Source organism: Pleurodeles waltl, chromosome 10 (genome assembly GCF_031143425.1).
Source record: "Pleurodeles waltl isolate 20211129_DDA chromosome 10, aPleWal1.hap1.20221129, whole genome shotgun sequence".
Classification (NCBI taxonomy): Eukaryota; Metazoa; Chordata; class Amphibia; order Caudata; family Salamandridae; genus Pleurodeles; species Pleurodeles waltl.
Genome location: NC_090449.1, coordinates 606,910,791 through 606,938,038, shown reverse-complemented (window position 1 = coordinate 606,938,038; position 27,248 = coordinate 606,910,791). Strand labels below are relative to the sequence as shown.

General features: G+C 44.7%; 1 protein-coding gene across 1 annotated transcript; it reads right to left on the bottom strand.

The window, feature by feature from the left end:
• Positions 1-9,616: 9,616 nt before the first annotated feature.
• On the bottom strand, positions 9,617-26,650 carry CSRNP1 (cysteine and serine rich nuclear protein 1). The gene is made up of 5 exons (XM_069211074.1): positions 26,106-26,650; positions 16,141-16,339; positions 12,709-12,968; positions 11,563-11,859; positions 9,617-10,868 (listed from the first exon to the last, which is right to left on the bottom strand). The coding sequence occupies exons 1-5, from the start codon at positions 26,121-26,123 to the stop codon at positions 9,861-9,863; spliced, it is 1,782 nt and encodes a 593-aa protein (XP_069067175.1). The 5' UTR covers positions 26,124-26,650; the 3' UTR covers positions 9,617-9,860.
• Between the last annotated feature and the right edge of the window lie 598 nt (positions 26,651-27,248).

Sequence of the window (27,248 nt, the reverse complement as noted above, 5' to 3'; positions counted from 1 at the left end):
TATGTATCTGAATAAATGGTTCTTGTATGGTAAATGCTTGAATCTCGCTCACTCTTCTTAGAGATGTGATGGCAATCAAAAATGCAACTTTCCACGTTAAGTATTGCATTTCACAAGAATGCATGGGCTCGAAAGGTGGACCCATGAGTCTTGTTAAGACAATGTTGAGGTTCCATGAAGGAACAGGTGGTGTCCTTGGTGGTATGATTCTCTTTAAGCCTTCCATAAACGCTTTAATGACTGGTATTCTAAATAGTGAAGTTGAATGAGTAATTTGTAGGTAAGCTGATATTGCGGTGAGATGTATTTTTATGGAAGAGAAAGCTAGATTTGATTTTTGCAAATGTAGTAAATATCCAACTATATCTTTTGGAGATGCGGTTAATGGCTGAATTTGATTATTCGGGCAGTAATACACGAATCTTTTCCACTTGTTTGCGTAGCAGTGTCTAGTGGTAGGTTTCCTAGCTTGTTTTATGACCTCCATACATTCTTGTGTGAGGTGCAAGTGTCCGAATTCTAGGATTTCAGGAGCCAAATTGCTAGATTCAAAGATGCTGGATTTGGATGTCTGATCTGTTTGTGTTGTGTTAACAGATCTGGTTTGTTGGGTAGTTTGACATGAGGTACTACTTACAGGTCTAGTAGTGTCATGTACCAAGGTTGCCTTGCCCATGTTGGTGCTATTAGTATGAGTTTGAGTTTGTTTTGACTCAACCTGTTTACTACATATGGAAGGAGATGGAGAGGGGGAGGGGGAAAAGCGTATGCAAAGATCCCGGACCAGTTCATCCATAGGATTGGGATTGATCTTGTGGGTATCTGGATGCGAAGCTTTTTGCATTTTGAGTTTTCCTTTGTTGCAAATAGATCTATTTGAGGTGTTCCCCAAATTTGAAAGTAATTGTTTAGTATTTGGGGGTGAATTTCCCATTCGTGGGTTTGTTGGTGATCTCGAGAGAGAATGTCTGCCAACTGGTTCTGAATCCCTGGAATAAATTGTGCTATTAGGCGAATGTGGTTGTGAATCGCCCAATGCCATATTTTCTGTGTTAGGAGGCACAACTGTGTCGAGTGTGTCCCTCCTAGTTTGTTTAGATAATACATTGTTGTCATGTTGTCTGTTTTGACAAGAATGTATTTTTGGGTTATTATGGGTTGAAATGCTTTCAGCGCTAGAAATACTGCTAACATTTCCAAGTGATTTATGTGAAACTGTCTCTGATGTATGTCCCATTGTCCTTGGATGCTGTGTTGATTGAGGTGTGCTCCCCACCCTGTCATGGAAGCATCTGTTGTTATGACGTATTGTGGCACTGGGTCTTGGAAAGGCCGCCCTCGGTTTAAATTTGTACTGTTCCACCATAGAAGCGAGATGTATGTTTGGCGGTCTATCAACACCAGATCTAGAAGTTGACCCTGTGCTTGTGACCATTGTGATGCTAGGCACTGTTGTAAGGGCCACATGTGCAATCTTGGGTTTGGGACAATGGCTATGCATGAAGAAGTCATGCCTAGTAGTTTCATTACCATTCTGACTTGTATCTTTTGTGTTGGATACATGGCCTGTATTACTTTGTGAAATGTTTGAACCCGTTGTGGACTTGGAGTGGCAATCCCTTTTGCTGTGTTGATTGTCGCTCCTAAGTATTGCTGCGTTTGACACGGCAGAAGGTGTGACTTCGCGTAGTTGATGGAGAAACCTAGCCTGTGAAGGGTTTGTATGACATATTTTGTGTGCTGTGAACACAGTTTTAGCGTGTTGGTTTTGATTAGCCAGTCGTCTAAGTACGGGAACACATGTATTTGCTGCATTCTGATATGTGCAGCTACTACTGCCAGGCACTTTGTAAAAACTCTTGGCGCAGTTGTTATTCCGAATGGCAACACTTTGAATTGGTAATGTATTCCTTGGAACACGAACCTTAGGTATTTCCTGTGTGAAGGATGTATTGGTATATGGAAATACGCATCTTTTAGATTCAATGTAGTCTTGCTGTTTGAGCAGTGGTATTACGTCTTGTAACGTGACCATGTGAAAGTGGTCTGATTTTATGTAGGTATTTAGTGTTCTGAGATCTAGTATTGGTCTCAGAGTTTTGTCCTTTTTGGGTATTAGAAAGTACAGTGAGTAAACTAGTGTTTTTTTGTCGAGTTGGTACTAATTCTATTGCGTCCTTTTGTAGCAATGCTTGAACTTCTAGTCCTAGAAGATCTATATGTTGTTTTGACATATTGTGTGTTTTCGGTGGGACGTTTGGAGGGAATTGACGAAATTCTATGCAATAACCATGCTGGATAATTGCTAAGACCCAAGTGTCTGTTGTTATTTCCTCCCAAAGTTTGTAAAATTGGCTTAGTCTTCCCCCCACAGGTGTTATGTGATGGGGGTGTGTGACTTGTGAGTCACTGCTTATTTTGAGGGGTTTTGGGGCCTTGGAATTTCTCGATTTTTTGGGAATTGGCCCCCTCTAAATTGCCCCTGAAAACCTCCCCTCTGGTATTGACCCTGGTAGGTAGGCCTTGTCTGTGAGGTTGTGGTTTCTGTGGGTTGACCTCGAAACCCTCCCCTAAAAGGTGTTTTCCGAAATGTGCCTCTGCTCTGCGGGGAGTAGAGTGCGCCCATGGCTTTGGCTGTATCGGTGTCCATTTTGAGTTTTTCGATGGCAAACAATTGCTGTTCATTAAACGGCATATTGAGCACAGCCTGCTGGATTTCCGGTTTGAACCCAGAAGTGCGCAGCCATGCGTGCCTTCGTATTGTGACTGCAGTGTTTATTGTCCTTGCAGCTGCATCCATGGAAGACCGTATCTGATTATTTGAGATACTTTGTCCCTCATCCACCACCTGTTGCGCTCTTTTTTGGAACTCCTTGGGTAAGTGTTCGATGAAATGTTGCATTTCATCCCAATGAGCCCTGTCGTATCTTGCCAAAAGTGCTTGTGAATTGGCGATACGCCACTGATTTGCTGCTTGTGCTGCAACCCTTTTTCCCGCAGCATCAAATTTGCGGCTCTCCTGGTCTGGAGGTGGTGCGTCGCCTGAGGTATGACAGTTTGCTCTCTTACGAGCTGCCCCCACAAATACTGAGTCTGGTGTTAGTTGTGTTGGAATATATATTGGATCAGTGGGCGGTGGCTTATATTTTTTCTCCACCCTTGGAGTTACGGCTCTGCCTTTAACTGGATCCTTAAATATTTGTTTTCAATGTCTTAGCATTCCTGGGAGCATGGGAAGGCTTTGATATTGGCTATGGGTGGAGGAGTGGGTGTTAAAGAGAAAGTCATCCTCAATTGGTTCCGAATGTAAGGACACATTGTGAAACTCGGCTGCCCTAGCGACCACCTGTGTATAGGATGTACTGTCCTCAGGTGGTGACTGTTTTGTAGCATAAGAGTCTGGGCTATTGTCAGACACTGGAGCATCGTAGAGGTCCCATGCATCGGGATCATCCTGACTCATTGTGGTATGAGCTGGTGAGTGCATCAGTGGTGGAGTTGTTGCTGGTGATGCATGTATTGATGGTGGTGGAGACGGTGGTGGGGTTTTCTTTGCCACCTTTGCCTGTGGTTGCTTGTCCTTTTGTTGAAAGGCAAGTTTTCTTTTTATATTGATTGGGTGAAGAGTGGTTATCTTCCCTGTGTCCTCATGAATATGAAGCCTTCTTTGTGTGTAGTCAGGCTTTGCAGATTGAAGCTCCTCTCCAAAACGATGTAATTGGGAGGTTAGTCCTTGTTCCTCTGTATAGGAACTAGTTTTCGGCTCCGAGGCTGGCTGTTTCGGAACCGAAACCTTTTCGGAAGTCTTTTTAGGCTCCGAAGAAACCTTCTTTGTTTTCGGCGTGTCTCGGTGCCGAAATTCTTCGGTGCCGCTGTCTCTGTGCCGAAGTTTCTCGGAGCCGCCGTCTCGGCTCCGAGGTTGCTGTGTGGCGGTATCTCAACCGGAGTCGGATGACTTAGACACCAGCATGACCCTTTTTCGGTGCCTTGGATGGGTCACCTATTTTTCGGGTTAAGCCATGGCCTGTTGGCGGTAGCGTCCCCTGGGCTTTTGTAGACTTCTCGTGAGTCTCGATTTTCGACGTCTTACTCACGGTTTTGGTTGTTTCTTCGGCATCGAGTTCTTCCGAATCCGACTCGCGGACGGAGAAAGCTTCTTCCTCCTCGAAACGATCTTGACCTGTCGGCGTGGACGCCATTTGTAGTCTCCTGGCTCTTCGGTCTCTCAGCGTCTTCCTCGACCGAAACGCTCGACAGGCTTCACAAGTATCCTCCTTGTGCTCGGGGGACAAGCACAAGTTACAGACCAGATGGTGATCCGTATACGGATACTTGTGATGGCATTTTGGGCAGAAACGGAATGGGGTCCGTTCCATGAGCCTTGAATTCGCACGTGGCCGGGCCGACCAGGTCCCGACGGGGGAAATCGAAAAAACCCCGAAGGGCCACCGGAGCTCTTCAAAATTCAGTGTCGATTTGTTCTAACTAACCCGATACCAAACGCAAACAATACCGACGTTTTTTTCAGAGATTCTAACTAACTTTCCGACCCGAAACACGGAGCGAAAAGGAACACGTCCGAACCCGATGGCGGAAAAAAAAAACAATCTAAGATGGAGTCAACGCCCATGCGCAATGGAATCGAAGTAGGAGGAGTCCCTCGGTCTCGTGACTCGAAAAGACTTCTTCGAAGAAAAACAACTTGTAACACTCCGAGCCCAACACCAGACGGCGGACTGTGCACAGCATGTGTATCTGCAGCTACACATGCCATCGAACATATATATATACACACACACACACACAAACGTAATGTCCATGTGCCTAAATAAAATTTAAAAAATGAAGGTTATGGTGGTCTTATGTAGCGCAAACACTATAAAAAAAATGCCTAAAAAAAAAAGAATGTAATGGTGGTAAAGCGCTGGAGTTTACGCTATATTTTAAAAGTCCTGTTTACAGAAAGGGAGTTCAAGGAAGGATACAGCAAGCACGTTAGGCAACGGGAGGGTCAAACTGGGCCTGAAGAGCCTAAAGCAAATAAAGACAGCTAATAGAAAGCCAGAAAGTATGAGTTACAAACCACACAACCAATGGTAATCAAAGAACGGAATGTATTCCTGGGTCAACTTTATAAAAGTCCCAAATATGTCTCTAGCAAACCAGACAGCTGCACTGTCTGGTAGGCTGTGACTTAAATTGTGCAACAGTGAGCCAAGCTGAAAAACTGTCCTTCAAAGATGCAAGAAAAACTAGTAATAAAAAATGAATTAAAAAGACTCCTGAATGCCTGAGTAATTCTCATCTGTTTCTTTAATGAAACAAGAAAGTATTAATTCTTTGAATTTTCCTACTACCAAAAAACAAAATACAACGCAAAAAAACAAAAAAAAAAAAAAAAAAAAAAGACATTATTTTCAAACTTTTTTTATTGAAAGGGTAATGGAAATGTTCTTCATATTGCTTCCATGAAATGACAGACAGCTGCTGCAGACAATTTTGTATGTTTTTACAAATTAGAAGGCAGAAGGTAAAAATAAAGTTCTTTTTTTTTTTTCCACTTTTACCCGTAAGCAAAATAATCACAATATATACAGAAATGAAAAGCAAAAATAAAGCCATGTGAAAAATTTCCCGATCAATATGTTAGATAATTACAGACTGTCAATAAATACCCATTATAAAATTGTTTTACAGGCAATTTTTACATGGATAATGGGAGCATATTTACAGTTCTGTGCCTATAAATGAGTACAATCTTTCTTATTTTGGCACAAATGCAAATAAAATAATAAATTAGACCTGAAAGGGGAGGGGGGAAGAAAAATCACAAAGGCAGGTGGATTTTTCTCTTATTCACTTAAAATTAAATATACAGTATAGAATGCAGAGAAATCTTGGAATGTTCTAAAAGTAATCTTGTGTTAGTGCCAATAAATAATACCAGTACCAGACATTTTGTCAGTGTTTACAAGAGCCTTAAGTAAAAATATCAAATAAATTACTGAAAAATCTGCAATAAATAAATCCACAATTGTTTCCCCCCCATTGGTAGTATTTAGCTATAGCCAGTGTGGGTTTGCCATCAGTCCAAAGGTACTCTGTCTGCACTGTAGAGAACAGAAAGCACAAGTGCTTGAAGACTCTTCAAGGCAGCCCTAGATAGACAGCCTAACTGGTCACAAAGGACAGTAGATCAACATGATGTAAACCAAACGGCCTCATACAAATATACAATGTTTTTTTAGATGGGAGCAGGAGCTAAGGCAATTTGATTGGGCTAAGAAGGCATTTTCGAATGTTGGTGTTCTTTAGCCTCAGCAACAGGCAAAGCGAACACATCAAATGATCAGGCTCTAACTTCACAGACCTTCACTGCACAGACCTTCAGTGATCAATGTTCTCTCATGAGTGTATGCATAAGTAAATAGGGACTGCGGGAGGGCTGCAGAAACAGCTGCCTAGAAATTTAAAATTCTGTTTGAGATTTTTGCTTGCTGATTACCAAAGCCTACCATTGCCAGCCACGACTGTTATGCAACTAAAAAGGAAAGGAAATAAAATTACTGGGGACGGCTTAATCTGGCTGTCAGTGGTCACAAATTCAAAATAGTACAACACCATAAATGAAAGCCCTGAAGAGGAACTTTGGATCCCCACGCCTTCCACAAACAAGACATGGGAGTTATTGAACTAATGAAGGCATACTACTCAACCCAATAATAAAAGACATCGTTCCAGCATGCTGGATTAATTAGTGCCAGACACTAGATGGTGCTAAGCAAGCAACCAATGAATCGAAGAGAAATGTTGTTGAGGCTGTAACAAATCAATAAATCATATCCTACTAATGTACAGGTATAATTTCTCTTCTTCTAGGGTATGTACATTTCTGAGGGCATCTGAACATACAAACTAGACCAACAAAGAAGTATTGGTGTAGGCACTTATGTGTATTATTAAAATACAGAGCATATCCAATCTTATTTTTTTCTGAACAAAGTCATATATTAAAATTTGTGCTGGCCAGTCTGGTCATTAAATAAGTTCCATGTGGGAAAATGTGAAAACTATGATGGTCAGGGTTTAAAGGTATCTTAAATAATCGGGCACATCCCTTAACTTTCTGCCAAATGGAACGCACAAGTAATTTTTGCATACACTTTACCATTCACTGGAAGGACTGCATTCGACTTATCACTGGCGAAGAGCATACAATTGGCTTGAGCTTATGTATACAAACATGAAATGAAATAAGCACTGGCAAGGTCAATAGATCTCATCTAGTTGACCTATTGGCTTTGCCAATGCTTTATGAGAAATAAGAAAAAGTGGGATGTTGAGACTGTCATTCCGTAGGTGTGGGCATGAACAGTGACACTTAAGTCATCACGCATGTCTGCGCAATGCTACATGAGATATATTTTTTCTTTAAATTTACTGATCTAAGAAGGCAGATGCTACTTGGCTGGGTAAAAGAACAACAAAACAAAAAATAATAATAATTTTCTTAGAGAGAAAGAACTTTTGGCAATTCAGATTTGCCAGGTACCAAATGGTAGCTGCTGGGGCTGTAAAAAGTTTTTTTTAAGGTGCTGGGGCGATGGGGAAGCAGTGGGGAGGAGACGGATTCAGGAGCAACAGAGGGATGCAAAAGTGTGTTTTGTAGTGCAGAATGGCTCAGCAGCAAATGGCAGCTGCTGGGCCATCCAAAAATTATAATGAAAACATTTCTTATGTTTTATGGACTGCAAGTGGTAAGGGAGAAATCGCAGACCAGGTGGTGGTGTGTGTGAAAGGGGTGAGGGGTTTCACTTGGGGGGGGGGGGGGTCAAGCCGCACAAGGGAAAGCGCAAGAAATCGTATGCACGCTCATGGAGTTCTTAATGAAAAATAAAAAATCCTTCTACCAAATGTGAGCAGTAGCAGGATACAAGTCAGTCAATCAAAAGGATGGTAGAGAAGATAAGCTCCAAGAGAGGAACAATCACAAGAGGTGGAAAACAAGCCATGAAATAAGAAGCAAGCAAAGGCGAGTGGCAATACCAATGGTAAGCAGTTGGGGTGGGGAAATTACACACACGTTTTTGGTATGGTCCACAAGATACTTTTACTTAAAAACTGCCTGATGGGCGATGGCCTAACATTATGTAAATAGTTATTTTTAGGTAACAGTTATAAGCCAAATAACTGCACAGTATCCAAATTGGATCTAAATTGATAATGGTTGTTTGCACTCAAGATCAGTTTACTGCATCTGCCTATATTTTGGAACAATTGTAATTATTGTGCAGGCAATAAAATGTGACAGCATTCAATCAGAGTCTCTTGAGGGGAAAGAAAACAGATATTGCAATGGACCACAACTTTTGTTAAAACGCCTGTGTTTATGTTCTGGCTAAAGACCATTGATTTCGATCATAACTCATTACACTTAAATTACATTTTAATATCGTTTCAAACTTAAATATATATTTTGAGCCACAATTGGCTATCCTTCCATTAAAAATATTACAAGTGGATTCTTTATTACAAATAAAAATGTTGCCAACTTGCCTATCGTTTACAAGTTTTTTCTAAAAAGAGTATAAAAGCAATAAATGGCTCAACACCTTCATTTTGAGATCACGAGTGTTTCTCTTGTTGCTTATAAAAACATTACAAATAGTCTGGTTTCTTGCTGCTTTGACTGTTAAACTAAACCCTTTCGTTTTCCAGTAAGGAACACTTTTGAATTAGAGTTGGAAAGCAATGTTGCTACAGCTTGCTCTGCTCTTAAGAGGGGAAAAATATATATATATGTATCCACAGATGAGAAAGGCCCACAGCAACTTCTGCTACAAATGGTCGCATGGCTTAGGCGGGCATTACTACAGTGGATCATGGAAGATCATGGCCAAATCCTTAAGAAATTAAATAAATTAGAAAATAATTTATGAAAACAGATCTTAAATAGTTATTAATGAATATTTTAGGGTTCACTTCTCGTGGCTATCACTTCACTCTTTATAAATTAAGGACCTTCGTTACCATTACCAAGATATCTTGGTTGAAAGAAAACACTACTGACTTATGACTCTACACCCCTCCTCTCTCCTGCTGCCATATCTTCGATAAATGCTACAGAATCACAGAAAAGGTATTCACTGGTCCGGAGGAGAAACCTTAAACTTTGAACAGTGTCTCTTTCTGGTCAGCGTTGCAAACACGGTATTGCACTTTCAGGTGCACTGTAAAAAGCCACAGTGCTTTTAGATCACGTAAAAGTGATTGTGAATCTAATACATAAGAGGTATTCAAATAAATATTCTCGTGCACTTGGGCTTCTGAGGCCGATTGCAATAGAATCTTGGAATTTGTACCAAAAAAATAGAAACCCCAATGGAGCAGTATGGACTGGGGCGTTACTGTAAACTGCCAGCAGAAAAGGGAGTAGTGTATTGTAGCTCTTTAGCATTTCTTTACGTAAAAAATAAATATGTAATGTTTTTCGAAAAGTTTGAGTTTTTGTATTATGCCAACAGTTGCTTCAACCATAGATTTGTTTTTAACTGAAACACAAAAACTTCACATGTACCTTTCTGTGCAAGTCACAGCTCAGTTTTTTTTTTTTTTTGCGACCCTCCCCCTCCCCTCACATACCCGAACAAACCCCATGAGGCTCATAAGAAATCCGTACACCAAATGGCTACAGTGTAGAAATAGTATTCCAAAATAGCTGTGTTCTAGAAAGGCCAGGATGAACAAACAATTCCATGTAAACCTCAGAGAAAGTTCTCAATGCAGATTTGTTTCCTGCGGAGAATGTGTTCGAGAATAATTTAAAGATTGGATTTCACTGTTCGAGTCTGCCTCCACTTCTATACCTTCACAGTTTCTATCAGCGAGGACTTGATTGCATCTTCCAGGAGTTGATTGTCTGTAAAAGGGGCAGGGGTTTCTGGAACGGATTCAGAGAGGCCAATTAAAGATTCCAGAAAACATGTACTCTGGTCGCCCTGTTGGGAAAAGCCAGGGAAGGTTGGCAGCTGGAACTGCAAAGCGGAAAAGTTGTCCAGGTTCTCATATTCCTTTAAAGAGTTATACAGCGGTCCAAGGTTGTAGTCTGAATAGGACTGAAAGAAGTCAAACGAGTCAGAGGATAAACTGAGATCAGTGTAGCTCTTTGAGCAATGTTCTGCTGGTGAAGATGGGTAGGGTGGCCCATCAGACAGAGTTGATGCTGTACCATCTAAAAAGAAGCTTGCATCCTGGTTGGCATTTTCATCTAAGCAGTTTGAAATGTTTGATAAATGGCTGTAGTAGTTCTCGCTGCCCAGTTTCCCAACATTTGACCCATGCTGGTCATCTATATTGTCGCAAAAGAAGTCATCAGCGTGAAAGTAGCTCAGGTTGTCTTGACAATCACTGCTGGTTTCCTCATTCTCGGAGTCATTGAAGTGAAGGATTCTCGCCAGGTTTTCATCATCAACATCAGACTGGGACTTATCGGACATGACGGCTTCATCTTGCTCTTCAGAGTCCTCACTCTGGTTTGACGAGACGGACGAGTCAGTCATATCGCTGCTGCAGCTGTTCTCCCCGACAGCTCCGAGGTCAATGCTGAACTGAAATGAAGGAGCAAGGGAAACGTCCCTTTCTTCAAACACACTTTTTTCTGTGGGGATGCCAAACGGGTGGAGTCGGTCGTGGAAGGACAGATCATGCTCCATGGGCCTCTCCTCAGTCTGCTGCTTCTGTTCCAGTTCTAGTTTCATGATGGTGTGGATATGGTGAGTCTGCACCCTGGCCTGGTTGAATTCTATCCTTCCTTCTCTGTTCCCACAGCCATCCTTAGAACAACCACAGGGAAACGATGTGTGATCCATCTGAAACAGCAAGAACAAAATGTCAATAAAGATTTACCTTTGTAACTTAAGCTAACACTTGTGGCATCGGGTTGCGGTTTTCGGTGGCCTAATCAACTCCGCACATCCTGCAGGCTACTAACTACCCAAATGAACACATCCGAAAGCAGGGCAAAAACGTTTAGCAGGTGAAGCATTCGTGAGCAAAGCGAGGAAAGAAGGAAGGAGCGCTGGATATGCTAACAGATAATCAGATAGCCTGAGGTTCAGCAGAACCAAATATTTAAGCTGGAAGAGGAGTTGGAGAATCCAGAATAGCAGCAGAGATAAAATCCAGATTTCGAATGCAAAGGGCAGAAAGAAGGCAGAACAGCAGAGGTAGAAGATTATTTAAGTGCCACGAAGCACCTCTGGTTTCAGGAGGGGGGGGGGGTATGATGGAGAGAAATGTACATGGACCACCTTGCAAATCCTAATTCACCCACATCTAAGACTCCCACCAGATAAGATGCTCCCTCAACTTACATTTGTGAAGTTCAGCGTAGGGCAAGGACTTTTAAAAAAACGGAACTATTTTTGCAACATAGAATTCAATCAATAATAGAGGAATTGAGGATCTGTAGATGCACAGATGGACAAAGCCCTCAGTTGCTGTAGAAAGTTCACAATTGTCGATATGCCCTCGTTACCGTTTCGGGCAAATGTGTACCCATACCTGACACTTGATTCCTGCTAAGCTGCAGCTGCAGGTCTCGGGCTCGCAGAACTCCTGGCAGTCGCAGCCGCAGTCTTCCCGCGACAGGCGAATGTTGTGCAGCTCACGTTTTTCCTCTTTGTCGATCTTCTTCACACCAACCGCTTTCAGCAGTGCGCGCCGCTTCTTGGCAGGGAAGGGCTGCAGGAAAAAACCTTCCTCCACTTCAACGTTGTTCACATCAATGTCGTCATCCGAGATGTCATCCGTGGTGAGGCGATTGGCCTCTTCAGACTCTTTAGTACCGTTCATGGTTAACTAAGTATCAAAAAGGCACTATTAATATATGTTCTGCATAGATTGCAGCACACAAACATCCACTAACACACAAAATACCACTACATTACTCTGAGCAGCAACGGGCGCTCTTAAGTTCAAGTCTGAATAGGAGTCAGAGATTTAACACCAGCTGCTTAAAAGAATAAAAATTAAAAACGTAGTCCTAGACCCTTGAAGGTGAAAAATAAAACAACTTAGACTTGGTGACTTAAGGCGATTAAGACATTTAGATGTCTAAAGACTATAATCTGCCTGACATCCTCCATAAACCACTATTTTTAGGTGAAGCGCGCAAGCAGTCGACCAGTTGTAAGTATTGTGGCTTTTTAACCACCCCCACCTCACGCCCATCACTTTCACTGTTCGTAGGCTTGCCTTTTAAAAATTCTTTGTTATTGGTAAATGCTTTAGTTGTCCCTCCTTGGGGAGGGTTTTGTTACCGATTTGCAGACTGACCGGTTACATAGAGAATTGCACTATTACCGATATCTGTGAGCGAAATTTCTTTTTGTGTCTCTCCTTCGCACGCAAACTTATGGAGCTTTGAATCAACTTGCTTGTGTCAACTAATGTTTAACTCTTCATTTTCAATTTATGCGACAAGAAAAGTCCAGTGAGGAATTTACAACACCAATAGCTCTAGCTGGAGCAAACGTGAGACCCACTGCAGTGCAAATGCTTGTTATTACCACAAATCACTAAAGACCCAAAATACACCCACTGAGCTACATGAGGCACTAGTCAAGGCAACATTGTCCTCTTACAGATGTAAGCCAAAGTCAACATTTAGACGCACAATGTTAAACCAGATAAAAGGCGCCACCATACCTTCCATTTCAGAGCCTGCAGTTTCTCCTCTTTTAAGCGCTCCTTGATTTTCTCCCGCCGACAGCTCTCCTGCTCCTTCGAGAATTCGGCGAGAGTGAAGTGCCTGCATGAAGAGTGCCTGCTCACCATGCCCAGGGTGCAGCCGCCGCGGCTGGGGACGCTGGTGAACCCCTGGCAGCGGGGAAAGTAGAACACAGTGACCCGGTCGAAGTCCACTTTGTTCCGCTTGATTCGTTTTGCCTTCTTGAGAATGGACGTAGCTTTAAAAACAAAAAAACAAAAACGCACACATGAGCATTGCAGAATAACTTTCTATCCAATGTGTATTCTAGATACAATCCAAGAACAATAGCGGTGTATGAACAACAGCTCAGGGAGTTAGTCAAGCACCCCCATATTACAAGGGTCAAAACATCAAGGGAATATACTACATCACACATTATCTGCTTCCTTGAATTCATGTTTGGGTAAACTGCATCCAAAGACACTGATCTTCGTGCTTAGGGCAGTCGAGTGTGGGGCGGTAAAAGTAGGTTCCCATGGTCCATGTCCTGCCCTGAAAGGCTGGAAATTCAATCTCCGTTGGAGATGCGATCTAGTGGTTCACAGGTCAACTAGACTAGGGCCGAGCTGTCCTAGGTCACTTTTTATTCCTTATTATCTACTATCCCCCAACACACATACACTTGAACTAATCAAAAACACGGAGAAATAAAGTTTGCTGCCTAAAAGGAAGCAGCTTCCATAAGCAGGAGACACAGAAAGCAGACCCAGCGCCAGTATGAAAAGTTACTGGGAGAGGAAACAATGAACATTCTATTCGGCCAGAAAGTGGCAAGGGTTGATTCACTCTGCAGTGTTGAAAAAATACGTCCTCTCGTTTACTCAAAATCAGGGCGACTGGTGGGAAGCATTAAAACCACTGACAAAAACCTCCGTTAGGAAGACCCTGATAAACAAGGGTTTGTCAACTGTGTGCCTGGATAGGAACACACGACTATACTTTTGATCTAGTAAAATAAATACGTTTTGCTGAGAATAATCTTTAAAAGAGGAAGATTTTGTTTTTGTTTTTTTTGTAGAAACAGCACTGGACTTGAACGAGAATTTCTAAATATCCGTATTTGCAACGTGAATGTCTTCTACGTGAGTCACAGACAGTCTCTGAAGCCAGTGGCATACCAGGACTTTATCACAAGCAGACCCACCAGCAGCGATAGGGCAGTTTTTGTGACTGCTCACTGGGAAAAAAGAAGACTTCCGCAGCTGCCTCACAAGAGATCAGCTGGAAAAGAGCTTCTGGAAAGGGGAGGCGAGGACTAGAAGCCAGTGCATTACTAGAAAACAAAAGGAAGCCATTCAGAGCCCGGGTGACACCACGTAAGACTACAGCAGACCCTTTGTCAGGGAGGGCTCTCCGCTGAACTTTCTAGACATACAATAAAAGGAGCAGTTCCCCTTACCCTTCCCTGCATCGTTAACAATCCCAACAGCTGAAATTCCAGTGGGCTCCTGTTTTTTATGTCCGCTTGAGACCTGTTGTGACATAATTCTCTAGATGCCCCCTTAATGAAAGCACGGTAGAAGGGAACAAAATATGTTTAACTCCAATTGTTTTTAACGGGAGGTTAGAAAAATAAAGGGTTTGATCTTAAGTTGCGTTTCAGTTGAAATATTTACTATCTGCGTGCAGTGAGTGCGGAATCTGCAACAAGTTGAATCAAGGCAACATAATAATGCGGCCAAATGCAAAGCTCTAGCTCCTCCTAGTGAGCAGTCGCGGCGAGTGTCATCACTGCTGACTGGTCTGCTTTCCATGGGCCTTAGGGTGACTGTCTCCAGACCGCGCAGAGGAGGAGGCTTTCCGGTGGGGTGGGGGCGTGCACTAGGTACGGACCACACTCTCAAGGAAGCGCGAATCTTTTATACGAGCCACTACATTTGCGGTCGGCTTTTTTTTGAGGGGGGGGGGGGGCTTACATTTAAAGGCAGCGCAAAGCCCAAGAAAACATCAGAGAGCAAAGAGAGCTGGTACACGCCCTGTCCTCTCCAAACGCGAAAGGCGGGGGATCGCCGGGAACATGGGCGGGCAGTTAACACTGACCGCCCCTCCAGCCCTCCCAGCACACGAAACGCACCGAGACACCAGACAAGGAACCCAGTCCGTTCATTCAGATGCTATGATCTCTCCGGACAAATGCATTCCCTGTAAATTGATTTTAGAAGTGTATTGCCGACGATTAGAAAACAATGACTATGTTGGACAGGTGCTGAAATTCACCTGTGCATTTATCGTCAATGTCTTTAAACACACTCCTCTTGGGTGTTTTTGTTTCAGTGCTGGAATGCGGTAAAATAACTCCTTTCCTGCATTTGCGTGTCGTTGTTTGGCTTAAGGACATTTTATCTGATGATTTTCCCCAACAGCTCTAAGACAACACGTCAGAGGTTGTCAATTAACACATTGTCGTCTCACAGCATGTCCCACGTTACGGTACACAGGACGACTGGAACCGGTGTGCAATTTAAAACCTTTGCCTTCAAGGCAAAAATGCAAGTTGGAATGCGTCTTCGAGAAAGCACTTCCAGATTGTGCCTTTAATGCTACTATCAAGGCACACTGAAACCTGGAGGAAGTACAGCATTCGGTCCCCACCACCAACCCGCTCAGGCCTCTGATCAGTAAAAATACAGAAAGCTGTATGGAAGAGGACCTATTCTAGTACTAGAGCTTGAAAGACTTTCCACAATGATGCCACCATCTGAACATCTTGGTTCGGACTACCATCCATGGGGCTGCTATGTAAGTTAGCACTTTGGGTGCGTTGGAAAGTACTCCCAGCCACGCTGCCACCTACCTGCATGCACCGACCTGCAGGGAGTAGACCACGCAGGTAACTAGGAGTGAAGCTGTTTTTTTATGCATTTGAATGAAACGTGGCGACGCACCTGCCAAGAAGCCGATAACAGATGAGAAGAATTAAATGGTAAAAAGGGTAAATAAGTTCATCCCCTTCTCTACCCTGATAGTCGCTATTAAAAAATTGCCAGGACATGCTGGTGACAGCAGATATGCCATGAGGACTGGCTGCTGGCTTCACGCACGAGACAGACTGGCAGGCACAATGGATTAACCCCAAAAATGGTAGAACATGCAGTCATGCAAGACAACAAGGCCTAATAGGATTAGAAATCCTTCCTGCGGAAGTGAAACGTAGCATTTATGACTCCTGCGACAAATGGTAGCAGGATAAAGTCCAGTAAATTATATAACCTTGAGCCGTGCATCCTATTATGCGGCAGAAATGTACTTCGGAGTTCTGTAGCATCTCATAATGGACACTATGGCAAGTCAGTAAGTAGTCCCTCGCCCCCCTTCCAAGCCACCCCCGACCCAAAGTGTGCGGCGCACAGCCGGGCTGGGATACGTACGGGTGAAATCACGGAGGATTAAGGCAGTGCTGGTCACGGTGTCCGGGCCGGAGTTCTCCTCGTCGGAATCCCAGCTCGAGGAGGCCACAGAGGAGGAGGAAGGGGAGGACGACGAGCTGTACGCGGGGTCATCCTCGAGTTCGGCGTATTTTCTTTTCAGGAGCCCACTCATGGCGCAGGTTGACTTTTCAAAGGCTACCTGTGGAGGGAAAAGAAGAGAATGCTGAGTCGAGACATTACAAAGAAGCCAGGGAAAACGGTGGTCAATGCAGTAGAAGTGGACTACACGTGGAGAACAATTATGGCCCGGATTTTCGTAATAGGCCAAAGGATCTCACTGGCTTGGAGGGGTCGCACAGAGACAGTCGTGTCATGCCGGACATCGGAGTGACTCTGCCCCTGGCCTTTCAGGGGAGACGGCATGCTTGGGATATCGTCCCACATGATGGCTCAAACGGAAAACACAATGAACAGCGGATATTCGGAGCTTAATTCTTATTACATTAATAGAATGTTACTACTGAACACCTATTGAGAAATTTCATAACCAATGTGATTTTTATTTAGCAATGAGAGGTGGATAGGGTATGTGGTGTGTATTTTGGTCAAACAATTTTATCTTATCACAAGTCTGCTGTTTACTACACATCATCATTGCAGAAGTGTTTATGTTGCTTACTAACAACCAGCACAGACAGCTGCACAAACCAGACTGAACTGGGCCACTTAAAAGAGCAGTGCAACAGGACTGCAGCCCTCCCCTCCCGTAGGGGTGCAGAGAGCTGCTCATTTCACAGGAGTGCCTCTGCCACCGTCCACCGCACTCTCCAGACAGCACCTGAGCGCGCGAACACTCGCCGTCCCAGAAGCCCCAGCGCGGTGCGGCACACGCCGCCTCAGCTGTCTCAACCTAAGTTACTGCCATGAAGGCCATTATCAGAAGTGAGAGAGCGAGAGAGTGCGTGCGTGCGTGTGCGTGTGTGTGTGTGTGTGTGGTGGGGGGGGGGGGGGGGGGGAGATGTACAAACGCGGGCTCAAATCTAAACGGGGTCCTTACCATTACTAGCTTTCTCGACCACTTTCCACTTAGTTAGCGCCCAAGAGTCAGTCTAATTAGATTTAAAAAAGCAAATAGGCAGGCTGGCTGCCAGTCTACTGGAAGCAATCCCCAAGCATGATTTACAAGCAACATGCCCCCAGGGAAACGCGAGTCGGAGGCGCGTATTAATTGGAGCCTTTCAGTACAAGTACAAACACTTTTAAAAAAAATAGGTTACACGTTACCCATCGATTCTTCATCGCCTGTCCAAAATTCCCAATAAATCCCACATCAACTTTCAAAGATTTAAAACCAATTTTTAAAAAATGCCCGCATTTCAAGAAGGTTACTTAAAATGAGAGCAATGAATGCCACTGGGCCGTTTCATATAGCGGCGTCCTCACTGCTAAACTAGTCTACATCGGGGCAGTGTTTGCTCAAGCGAACTGAATGATCAACCGCACATTTCCATACTAAACATGTCTGATTCGCTAGGCACTCAAATGGCTGCAGAGACCCAGATGTTAGTTTTGGTCAAAATTGAACTTGTTCTCTCTAAAAGGGCAATCAAAATACATTTCTAGTTATATATATGTAGACAATTCCTGTTGAACGCTTTAAGTAGCTGTACTTTTAATTCCACGATTCAAGACAGGGATGTAGCAAAATAGGTTTGTAACCTGCTCAATTAAAAAAGTACATAATTTCACGCAGTCCTCGCCCAAGCCAGCTCCCCATGCGTAAACAACCCACGTCTCATCTTCAAGACAAACGCATCCTAGGAAAACAGACGCTTACTGTAAAAGCATGACATTACTAAAAGAAGGCTGTAACTTTCAGCAGGGGAAAAAGCGCCTATTACTGGAAGATGACGCGAGTCGGCTGTATGCGCATGCGCGAGTGGAGCGAGAATCCATGACAAGCGCTGGGTAAATTTAGAAACTTCCTTTACGCAAGAGGTGGGCGGAAGTTCTAGGAATATCCCCACTAGAGCTGCGGAGGAGGCTGGAGGCGCTCGCCTCAGTAGTCAGTTCAGTAGTTTCTTGGCTGCAATCTCCAAAAGGCTGCCTGCTGCGTTAACGAGAGTTTGTTTGTAGGAGTACAGGAACCACGGCTGTTGTACTCGAGAACATTATATTTTTGGTGGATTACAGCAACAAGCAACTGCGGGTTTGACTGACAGACAACCAGGTACATTCATCTGAAGCTTCGCTACAGGAATAAATCAGAGATAAGGTTTTAGTTATGTAGGAGTGCTGCGAGAGGCGAGGTGGGATTTTAATGTTGGGAAAGTAGGTGCAATACCACCGGGTGAGCTCCCACCGCTCCACCTCTCAGAGCGAATAGTTCACTTTAATACCTTCCAGAGTCCTTACGTTTTCGGATGTAGATGCATTAGACACCTAAAATTCAAGAGTCCGAATATTCTGACGAGGACTGCTCAGAGTTCGTGAACTCTCAGTTTCACGAATATCAATTATCTAACAGTCAACTCAATTATCGCGAGACGGATACAAGAGTTAGCGTTTCCCAAAACGTTTGCAACAGAGCACCATCAACCGCAGAGCTCCACCTTGGAAAGCTCCCACGACTAGTTACAACGAAAAATACACAACCCAGAGCCTCCGATCAGAGGCGGTTTTACGTTTTTTTTTTTTTGGAAGGGATCCAGAACAGATGGGCTGTGCTGCATAACCAGCCATCACGGACTAATAAGCACCTGACAACCATTTATCCACCTACATACGAGTACAAAACGAGATGAGCAGAAACCTCTGCTTAAATAACATACCAACACCCAACAGGCCCACCTACGACCGTGGCACTTTTACCCTAAAGCCATATTCTTGGCCCTCTAAACTTTACCTGCGCGGCTAATTATTCAGCTCCACCACAGGTCGCATGCCTGTACGCTCCGCAGACCAGTCGGACAAGTTTGTTTGCTATCTGCCAGGGGGAGTCCCTCGGATTGAACAGATGGCTCTCTGTTGTGATTCGTGACAGACATACGACGACTAACGCAGCGCCACTCAAAACACCTGCCTCACACAGACACGGGCGCAGCTTCCCTGTGAGGTACCCGGTGGGTTTTACACCCTCATCTGAAAAGTCGAAAATAGAGCCCGCGCAGGGAACACAAGATTTAGGCCCGTGAACCACGAACCCTGGAAGTAATCTGCCCATTCTGGATGAAAATACGTTTTACATTGAGTCACAGTTCGTCTAAAGCGGAAAACGACACCTGTCGTGCAAAAACTTGAAAGAAATATGGTCTCAGCCATATGCAAAAGAAGCTGTTTATTTTGGTTTTCAGGTCATTCATACAGTTAAAACTCCACTGAGAACTTAAGATCACACGTACTACTACTTTGAGTATAGAGGTGATTCTTTTTTTTTGGGGGGGGGGGGGGGGGAGTTAGGGGGTGATGGTTGTTTTACCAAGAATATAAAAAGTGCTAATCCTGTTCCTAAACTAAGCACCTCTAAATTCACCCATTGCCCTAGTTTTACAATACGTAAAACTGAAAAATATTAATTCCGGAATGCTCTTATCTTAAGACCTTGCAATCACCGCTCGTTCCCCCTTCTGTTACATGCAGAAGTGTCTTCACAGCCAAGATATCACCTTCTCGGAGGTGGCCCAGCTCCGGGAGAAGCAGGAATCACTAGCGCGCTCTGGCAGCGCACGGCGTCAGATACAGCAATCATTATTCACTCCCCGCCGCCTGTGTCTTGACGGGCAGCTAATTTGCAAAGCGTCTAGAGACAGGCGCACATATGCCGTCTGACAGCTTGTTATGTCACAGCCATGTTGTATCCTAATGTGCAAGCGCCCGAAACCCAGGAGAGCCCATTTCTGCGCCATTCCCAAGAAAGGGATTATTTTATCACCCTGAACAAAGAGCTCCAGGGTGCTTCACGGGAAGGGAGACAGCCAGGGAGATAAACAGGTGAGCCCTCGAGTGGCACCGGTCGACAACACGCGGGGGCGACGATCTTTATTGTAAGGCAACATGGGCTCACGCCAGGTCCAAGAAACGGACTTACAATGACCGAAAAACTGCAAACTTTGTGCACAGATCCAGAGGCCGCGTGAGCCAGCACCACCTTGACACAGGGGTGACTCACACCTCACTATAAATCCAAGCCAAAACACCTAAACTACTTTTAAGAGCTACGACAATGACGATGCAGTTACCCTATGGATATCCTACCACGTCGTGCGCCATCTTCTTTGTTATAGTAACTGATGCACAACGTCATATCTACTGAGCCCATCTGTAGTGGAGCCCAGTATGAACCTATTTAGAGTTTCCATACCTTCTTGTAGCAACCTTATTTTATTCTTATTTACATGTTTCTTTCGCTTGCCCCATTATTTACGAATCATGTCTATGAATATATACATACACTCACACAAAAGGAACAATTTCTCTATAAAAAAAAAAAATTGAATAAAAAAAATTAAACAGATTAATGCGTCTCTACGTCTGATACACTTCGTTTCACACTGGGAGAAACAGTGCCGAGCCCCCCCCCCGCCCCAAAAAAGTGCCAATAATCCAGCGTGTACATCTGATGAACACAGGTGTCAAACTCAGTACATCAGGCATGACCCACAGCAATGTATAGATTCACATAATGGAAGTAGAATGTTGTTAAGAACTTCGGTCTCCCAATTACATGATAGTAAAGATTTATCTAGATAGCCTTTAGCGGACTCGACCACATGTTGAGCCACTGTGCAACGATTTTAAGTGGCCAGTGCCAGTGGGTTCTATTCCTACAGGCACAGAGCCAACATGCTTCTGCAGAAGATGAGGAAAGTTACACAGCAGGAGAGCAGACAAAACTACTAAGATGAGTAATACAACATAGGTGGCTGGAGCTACAGATACACCACCAGGTAAAGACGTTCCACAACTACAGACTAGATGGCACCATATGGTAAAGATGTGCTACGATGGAGCAAGAGAGTTACCATAACCCTGATTAAAATTCAACTGATGCTGTTGCACATAAGGCCATTTCAACAGGGAAAACAAGCTACCTCAACAACAAGCTATTACTTCTCATGCACAAGCAATCTACTACTCCTGCGTCTGGAGAAACAGAACCTCATCCATGCATGGGCCCATTTGTTCAGAAATGCCAGTGGTACATCTATCAACTCACTGTAACCAATCCCCACCATCACATGCTTCAGTAAACTACTCACAACAACTTTTCAGCCATCCATTTCAGAAATGATTAGACTACAACCTTACCCCAACAACACACCTACTCCATCTCCCTCACACCACCCACCCCAACTCTATCTCGCTCACCATTTGCTGGGCTGGGGTGGGTCCTCTTTGCACCGACAAAAGAAACCACCAATTTTGTTAAATCCACGCTATGTCACACCAATGAACCATTCCCACCAGAGGCAGCTTTTCGCATTAACGTGTGTATATGTGGTACCCGTAGGTGCCATTTGTGGCTACATATATATGCTACCAGGAGTGCCAATGGGTCATCCCTTATAGATAAATCTAGCACGCCTCAAATACACAAAGAAAGAGAACTGTTAACACGAGATGTGGAGAGGACAGCAAGAGGCCCAGGATTATTAATGCAGAGGACCACCACAGGGCACTTTCCCCAAGAATACTTAATGTAACTTGGAGTTAGGAGGTCATGTAGGTCACTCAGTAGCCATAAGGTTACCGAACCTCTCGATGGCTACTGATTTTCAACACCTGGACAGGTGTTTCAGTTCCACATAACATCACCTCATTTTCAGGCGCACTAGATAAGAGACGCAGCGAGCTTCAAGTTCACAATAGTTAACTTCACTCGTAGTTGACAATCAGAGGTACCTTGCGCTACGCAAAGATTAATTACAGCTAGGAGTTTGGAGGAAGGCGTTCGGTCAGCCAAGAACGCGTATCTGCCTCCCAGATACTCAGAGGTAGCCCAACAAAACGTCACAGCTTCGCCGGCGGCAGGTGTCGTGCAGAGGAGGTGGAATGGAGCTGCCAGACAGGGGTTACACAAGGGCAGCCCTACGGTGACTTCCGGCCGATACAAGTTTGCTGCGCTTCGTGTATTCCATTCACAAATGATGAACCTATCGATGAAAGTGCCGATGATCCAACGTAATACTTGGGAAGCCCGTTGACCAATATTTAAGACTAGAGTGCCCTGTTCAATTTAGTTGGTTTAAGTCATTTTCAGTTTCCTTTTTTCACGAGACATGTTTACATTTATACGCAAGTACCACCACTGAAACGAGAAACCCCTGCTTCAGGACCTAATGCGTTCAACTCGATTGTTTTATCAAAAATGTCCAAAGCATGCAGAGCTGTTCCGCAAAAGAAAAAAAAAAAAAAAAAAAAAAGGGAAAAAATAAAGAAAGAAAGGAATAGCTGTGACCCAAATCCGTTTGCTGAAGAGGAAACAACGAGTAGCTCACCCCCCACACATAATATTTCTGGGAATACTAATATAACTTAAAGTTTACAGCTCGCAGGAATTCGTTCCTGGCATCACATCGCCCCCACCACCCCCGCCCCCTTTCACCTAAATAAACACTTTTAAACAAATATTTAGTCCAGAAGTGAATTAGTCTTTTACAGGACTGAAATTTCGTGAGAAGCCAACAAGTTGGAGTGAAGGGGACGGTGGTGGGAGCGGTCATCCCAGCTCAATGGAATGCTAAGAATTCATAGTTAATTGCCAGACTGCTCCCTTCACGTGAACAGCTCGACTCATCTAGGTCAAGCAGGGATGAAGGCCTGGGCATTCAAAAGTTCAACAGAGGGATGCGCACCAAGGCGCGGACAAGTGAGCTCTGCCGGGCGCTACCCCGCTGCGCTGTATCAAACCGTACTGGGTTTAGCCGAGGTAACGCAGAGTGCCCTAACCTTTCCCCCGAGGCCATCAAAATAAAATATAGAAAATAGATTAAAGCGGGAAATTGATGCAAAGGTGAGGACTATGAAAGAATGGCGTTTTCTAAATCAGTTAAGCGTTCAACACAGAAGACACGTGTCATACTGAACGTGCGCACACAATATGGGCAAGTTCTTAATACGGCTGGTTGTTAGGGAGGTGACAATATTTTATTGTAACCAATGAAGGATTGGCAATTCATAAATTGTGCAAGTGCATTAAAAGGAAACCTGAGCTGTAATAAAGTGGTTATCAAACACCATTATCCACTCACAGCTAATTTCTCTGTTTCTGACATGACTTTCCACTAAAGAGGCTGAGGCGAGAAGCTTCACACATTCCCTCCTCCCGCGGCCTATTCATTATCTGTCGCTGACAGCTTGAAAAGCAGGCCAGACTGTTACCAAAGCACAGCCCAGGCCTTCCGAAAGCCGAGGCACAGGTCCTCCTCGAACAGGAAAGCGAAACGTGCTACCTTGAAGAAGAAAAAAAAAGAAAGAAAAAAAAAGGAAAACAAACACGGGCAGGAACCGTGTATATCTATCAGAAGGATTTCATAATACACGTCGCTACCCACCCGAAGTACGAAATCACAACTACTGTCATGCTCATTTTGCAAACTGTTAGCGACTCTAATATTTTATTATTTTTATAATTTTATACAGCACGAACTTTGCCCAAGAGAAACAGGGTGCCGTAAAAGAGCACCAGATCAATGCTACGCTTTTTTTTTTTTTTTTTAAGTGATTTGCCAGGAATCACTGGATGGTTTCAAAGTTCACAAGTCGTAAGTTTTGGCTGCTAGAAAATATACCCTCCCGCTTTTCCGTTTTCTTTAAAGTTACAAACTCGACGTCGCGAAGAAAAACACGTAAGGACGTGAGGTTCTGCTCCTGGACTGCTAACACTAAGAGTGAGCCGAGTTAGGCAGGCATCCATCTCAGTAGTAGGGAGACGACGATTGCAACTCGTGCATTCACCACCAAGCGCCGCTATAACAATAGAAAACGATACCGAGGAAAAAAAAATAATTGGAGGGACGTTCAGTTTCTTTGCTCGGCGGCCCCACTGACTCGAGGGTTTTGGTGGGAAAAGCGAAGCATAACCCATTACTTTTACAACAAAAACCCTGTCATTATATAACGAAAGGCCCTCTTAGAGCCCGAAAAGTTGGGACCAATCTGAGTGTAGTGCAACTGAAATCAGACCGTCACTGAATTAATAGTTCCACTTTAAATAAACAATTACAGGACATTTTTGTATATCACTGTCATGTCAGAAGCTGGGCAAATCGACGTATAATTAAACAAGAAAAAAATCGATTTCAATTACAAATGCAAACCTAAGCGCTCTTAAGATATCAGAATAGCATTTACATTAGTAGCTATCAATTTAATGCAGCTTACTACAACGACTTTCTAATAGTCATGAGTAGTCACTTCACCTTCCCAGCGTGTACAGAAGAATGTCCATTATTCATGATCACATAAGGGGACTCCTCGGTACAAGGACGAGCATCCCCTCCTTACAGAGGTAAGGAGTGAATCAAAGTATACTGCAGTTGCTGAAGCTACGCAAGTGGGGTATCTCAGACCACTCTGAAAACAACGTCTCCTTTTAAGAGATAAGAAGTCCCCCTCGACATCTTTGAGAAAGGAACCAAGGTAGTTTTACTTTATAGTGAAGAGTTTAATCGACACATGCACAAAACTCAATACCACCCAAAAGGCCGCATTAGGCGCAATGTAGATAAAACTGAAAGCATAATGCATGCATATTGGAAGGAAACGGGGGGGAAGGGAGAGCTTTAAAAAAAAAAAAAAACATGCTTGAGTCCGTGTAGGGGGTGGTGCCACAGGACACACACTGTTGCACGAGTGTGCAATAACGGTGTATATTTAATGCGCGTGCCCAGTTACTATCAATGATCATTCGTGTGAATTTAACAGTCCTGAATGAATCACCAAACATCTCAAAGCGAGCGCCGTGTACGAAGGTGATGGCGACCCAAAGAAAAAAAAAACGCCATTCAAATGATACAATAATGCATAGACAGAACCACAAAGTATTTCTAAAGCCACTATATGCTGAAGCATCTATAACGCTGTGAAAACAGCACGAATAACGCAGTCTCCCGTTTCGAATTTAGTTGCAGAAGTTGCCATCAAGGTGCCTTCAAGAACGTCAATACAGTTAAAGGGCGCCACTGACACTTCTCTACCGCCTGTGGGCGCTCGTGCATTCAATCACATCAACTCCAAGCAGCCAAACACCACAAAACTGCATACTTTTAATTACTTTGACTTCAGCTCCAGCGGAGACAGGCACTCAGAACTGTGAGAACGAGAAACTCATCAAACCATCTATGACCACAGTTAACGGTGACATCGACATCCTACCTGCAGCCACACTATCACGGGGCGCACCTGCAGACAGGTTGAACAGTCACCCCTTCCGCCCCCCACCCAAAAAAAAGCCAAGTGTCGTGAATTTGGCACAGTAACAACACTCACGGCCCGGTCAGTGAAAGCTCGCCACTCACTGCCACCACCACTGGGGGCATTAATTCACCGCTGGAACACTATACTACCGCTCGCCGACACCCTCTGGGGGCGCTCATGTACGCTGCTGAAATAGGTAAATTACTGCTCACCACTGCCACCTGAAGGCGTTCTAGCATACTGCTAGTCCAGAAACCCAGGAGTACCTTCCAAGAACTGGAAAGCCTAACAGTACGAGGAGTGGTAGCAGCAGCCTGTGCACCAGGCAGCAAAGTGCCTGTAGTGTTCTCGCTAAATCGAAGTCTCGCTGCTGCTTCTCGCCATTGCCAGACACAAGCACCGCCGACCCCCGAGAAGGCTGCAGGGCTTAAACAATCACGCAGCATACGCATTAAACCCTAGGGCATGCAGAGGCAATCCCGGTGACGAGAATGGAAGCGGGTTATCATCTAACACAAATGTATCCGAAGCGGGTTGCAAGCACCTACCTGTTCCCTGGAGATCATCGCGGACTGCGGGTCTCGGATCTCCTGGGACAGTCTGGGAAGACCCCCAGTCCGTGGTCTCCCCTCCGAAGCTATCCTTCTATCTGCTCATGGCCGCCGCGAAGGGCCAGAGAGGCCTGCCGCCCTCCCGTCCTCCTCCTCCTCTGCTGGTTGCTGGAGCTAGTGCAAGGCTCCTAAAACTGCTGGCTCTCCCGGCAGCTGCGCGTGCTTGACGATCCTCCACGTCTCCTCCAATCCTTGTCCGAGGTCGGGCGCGCGCGGCTCACTGAAGTCCTATCCAGGCCCGCTTGAAGATTCGATCTCCACCTCCTTTCTATTAGGGGCACGCGCGGTCTCCTTCTTGTCCAATCCGATTTCGACTTGCGGAGAGCGTATTCCCCCTCCCTGCAGCTCCTGGGCTCGCGCTGCCTTTCATGCAGTTCCACCTCTTGCCACTGTGGCGCGCACGTTCTTCTTGAGCAATGTATCCAAGCGCGCGCCTCTCATTCAGCTGCAGTCCGTTCCGCCTGCCCGGCTCCCTCTGTACTGAGGTTCTCGCTGAGAAGCGGTGCCTCTTTCCTCTCATCGGAAAGATCCTCCCTCCGCCTCCGCCTTCCTGGCTCTGACGTGGGCAGACAGACCGCCTCCTGTCTGAGAGCGGAGCAGCTCCTTGTCCTCTGACGCCTGCCCGGGCAGCTCCCACTGCTCCTCCCCCAGCAGGAGCCGGAGCAGAGTACAGTCTGTGCAGACTCGCACACACTGGGGGAGGGGGTGGGATAAATGCACGTCTGAATGTTTCTACCAGGGAAAGAGTAGAAGACAGTGCATGCACTGACTGAGTGATACAGGTTATCTGAGAACCTTAAAAGTGGCTTAATCTGCCAAAGACAACAAAGGCGCAGGAGAAATTATACACGCCTTTTGCGTGACCCGTGTCACAACTTCAGACTTTCCAGTTTTTATAGCCTACGTTGTCAGGCTTCGCTGTAAGGATACAAGACGTAGGGTGTTGTGTCACCTTCCATTAATTGTGCATGGTCTGTGGATATACAGAATGGAGTATGCGGCAGGATAGTGCACGTTGTCTACTTAAGCGTAATTACCATGGACCACTTCATATGATGCATTCAGCAAGTGCAAGCTTTA

What these genes read in the sequence shown, in the direction of transcription:
- CSRNP1 (XM_069211074.1), bottom strand. An exon ending in TGCAGGCTCTGAAATGGAAG is followed by an intron (nt 11,860 to 12,708) that starts GTATGGTGGCGC and finishes TTTGATACTTAG; the next exon opens with TTAACCATGAACGGTACTAA. An exon ending in TAGCAGGAATCAAGTGTCAG is followed by an intron (nt 10,869 to 11,562) that starts GTATGGGTACAC and finishes TTGCTGTTTCAG; the next exon opens with ATGGATCACACATCGTTTCC.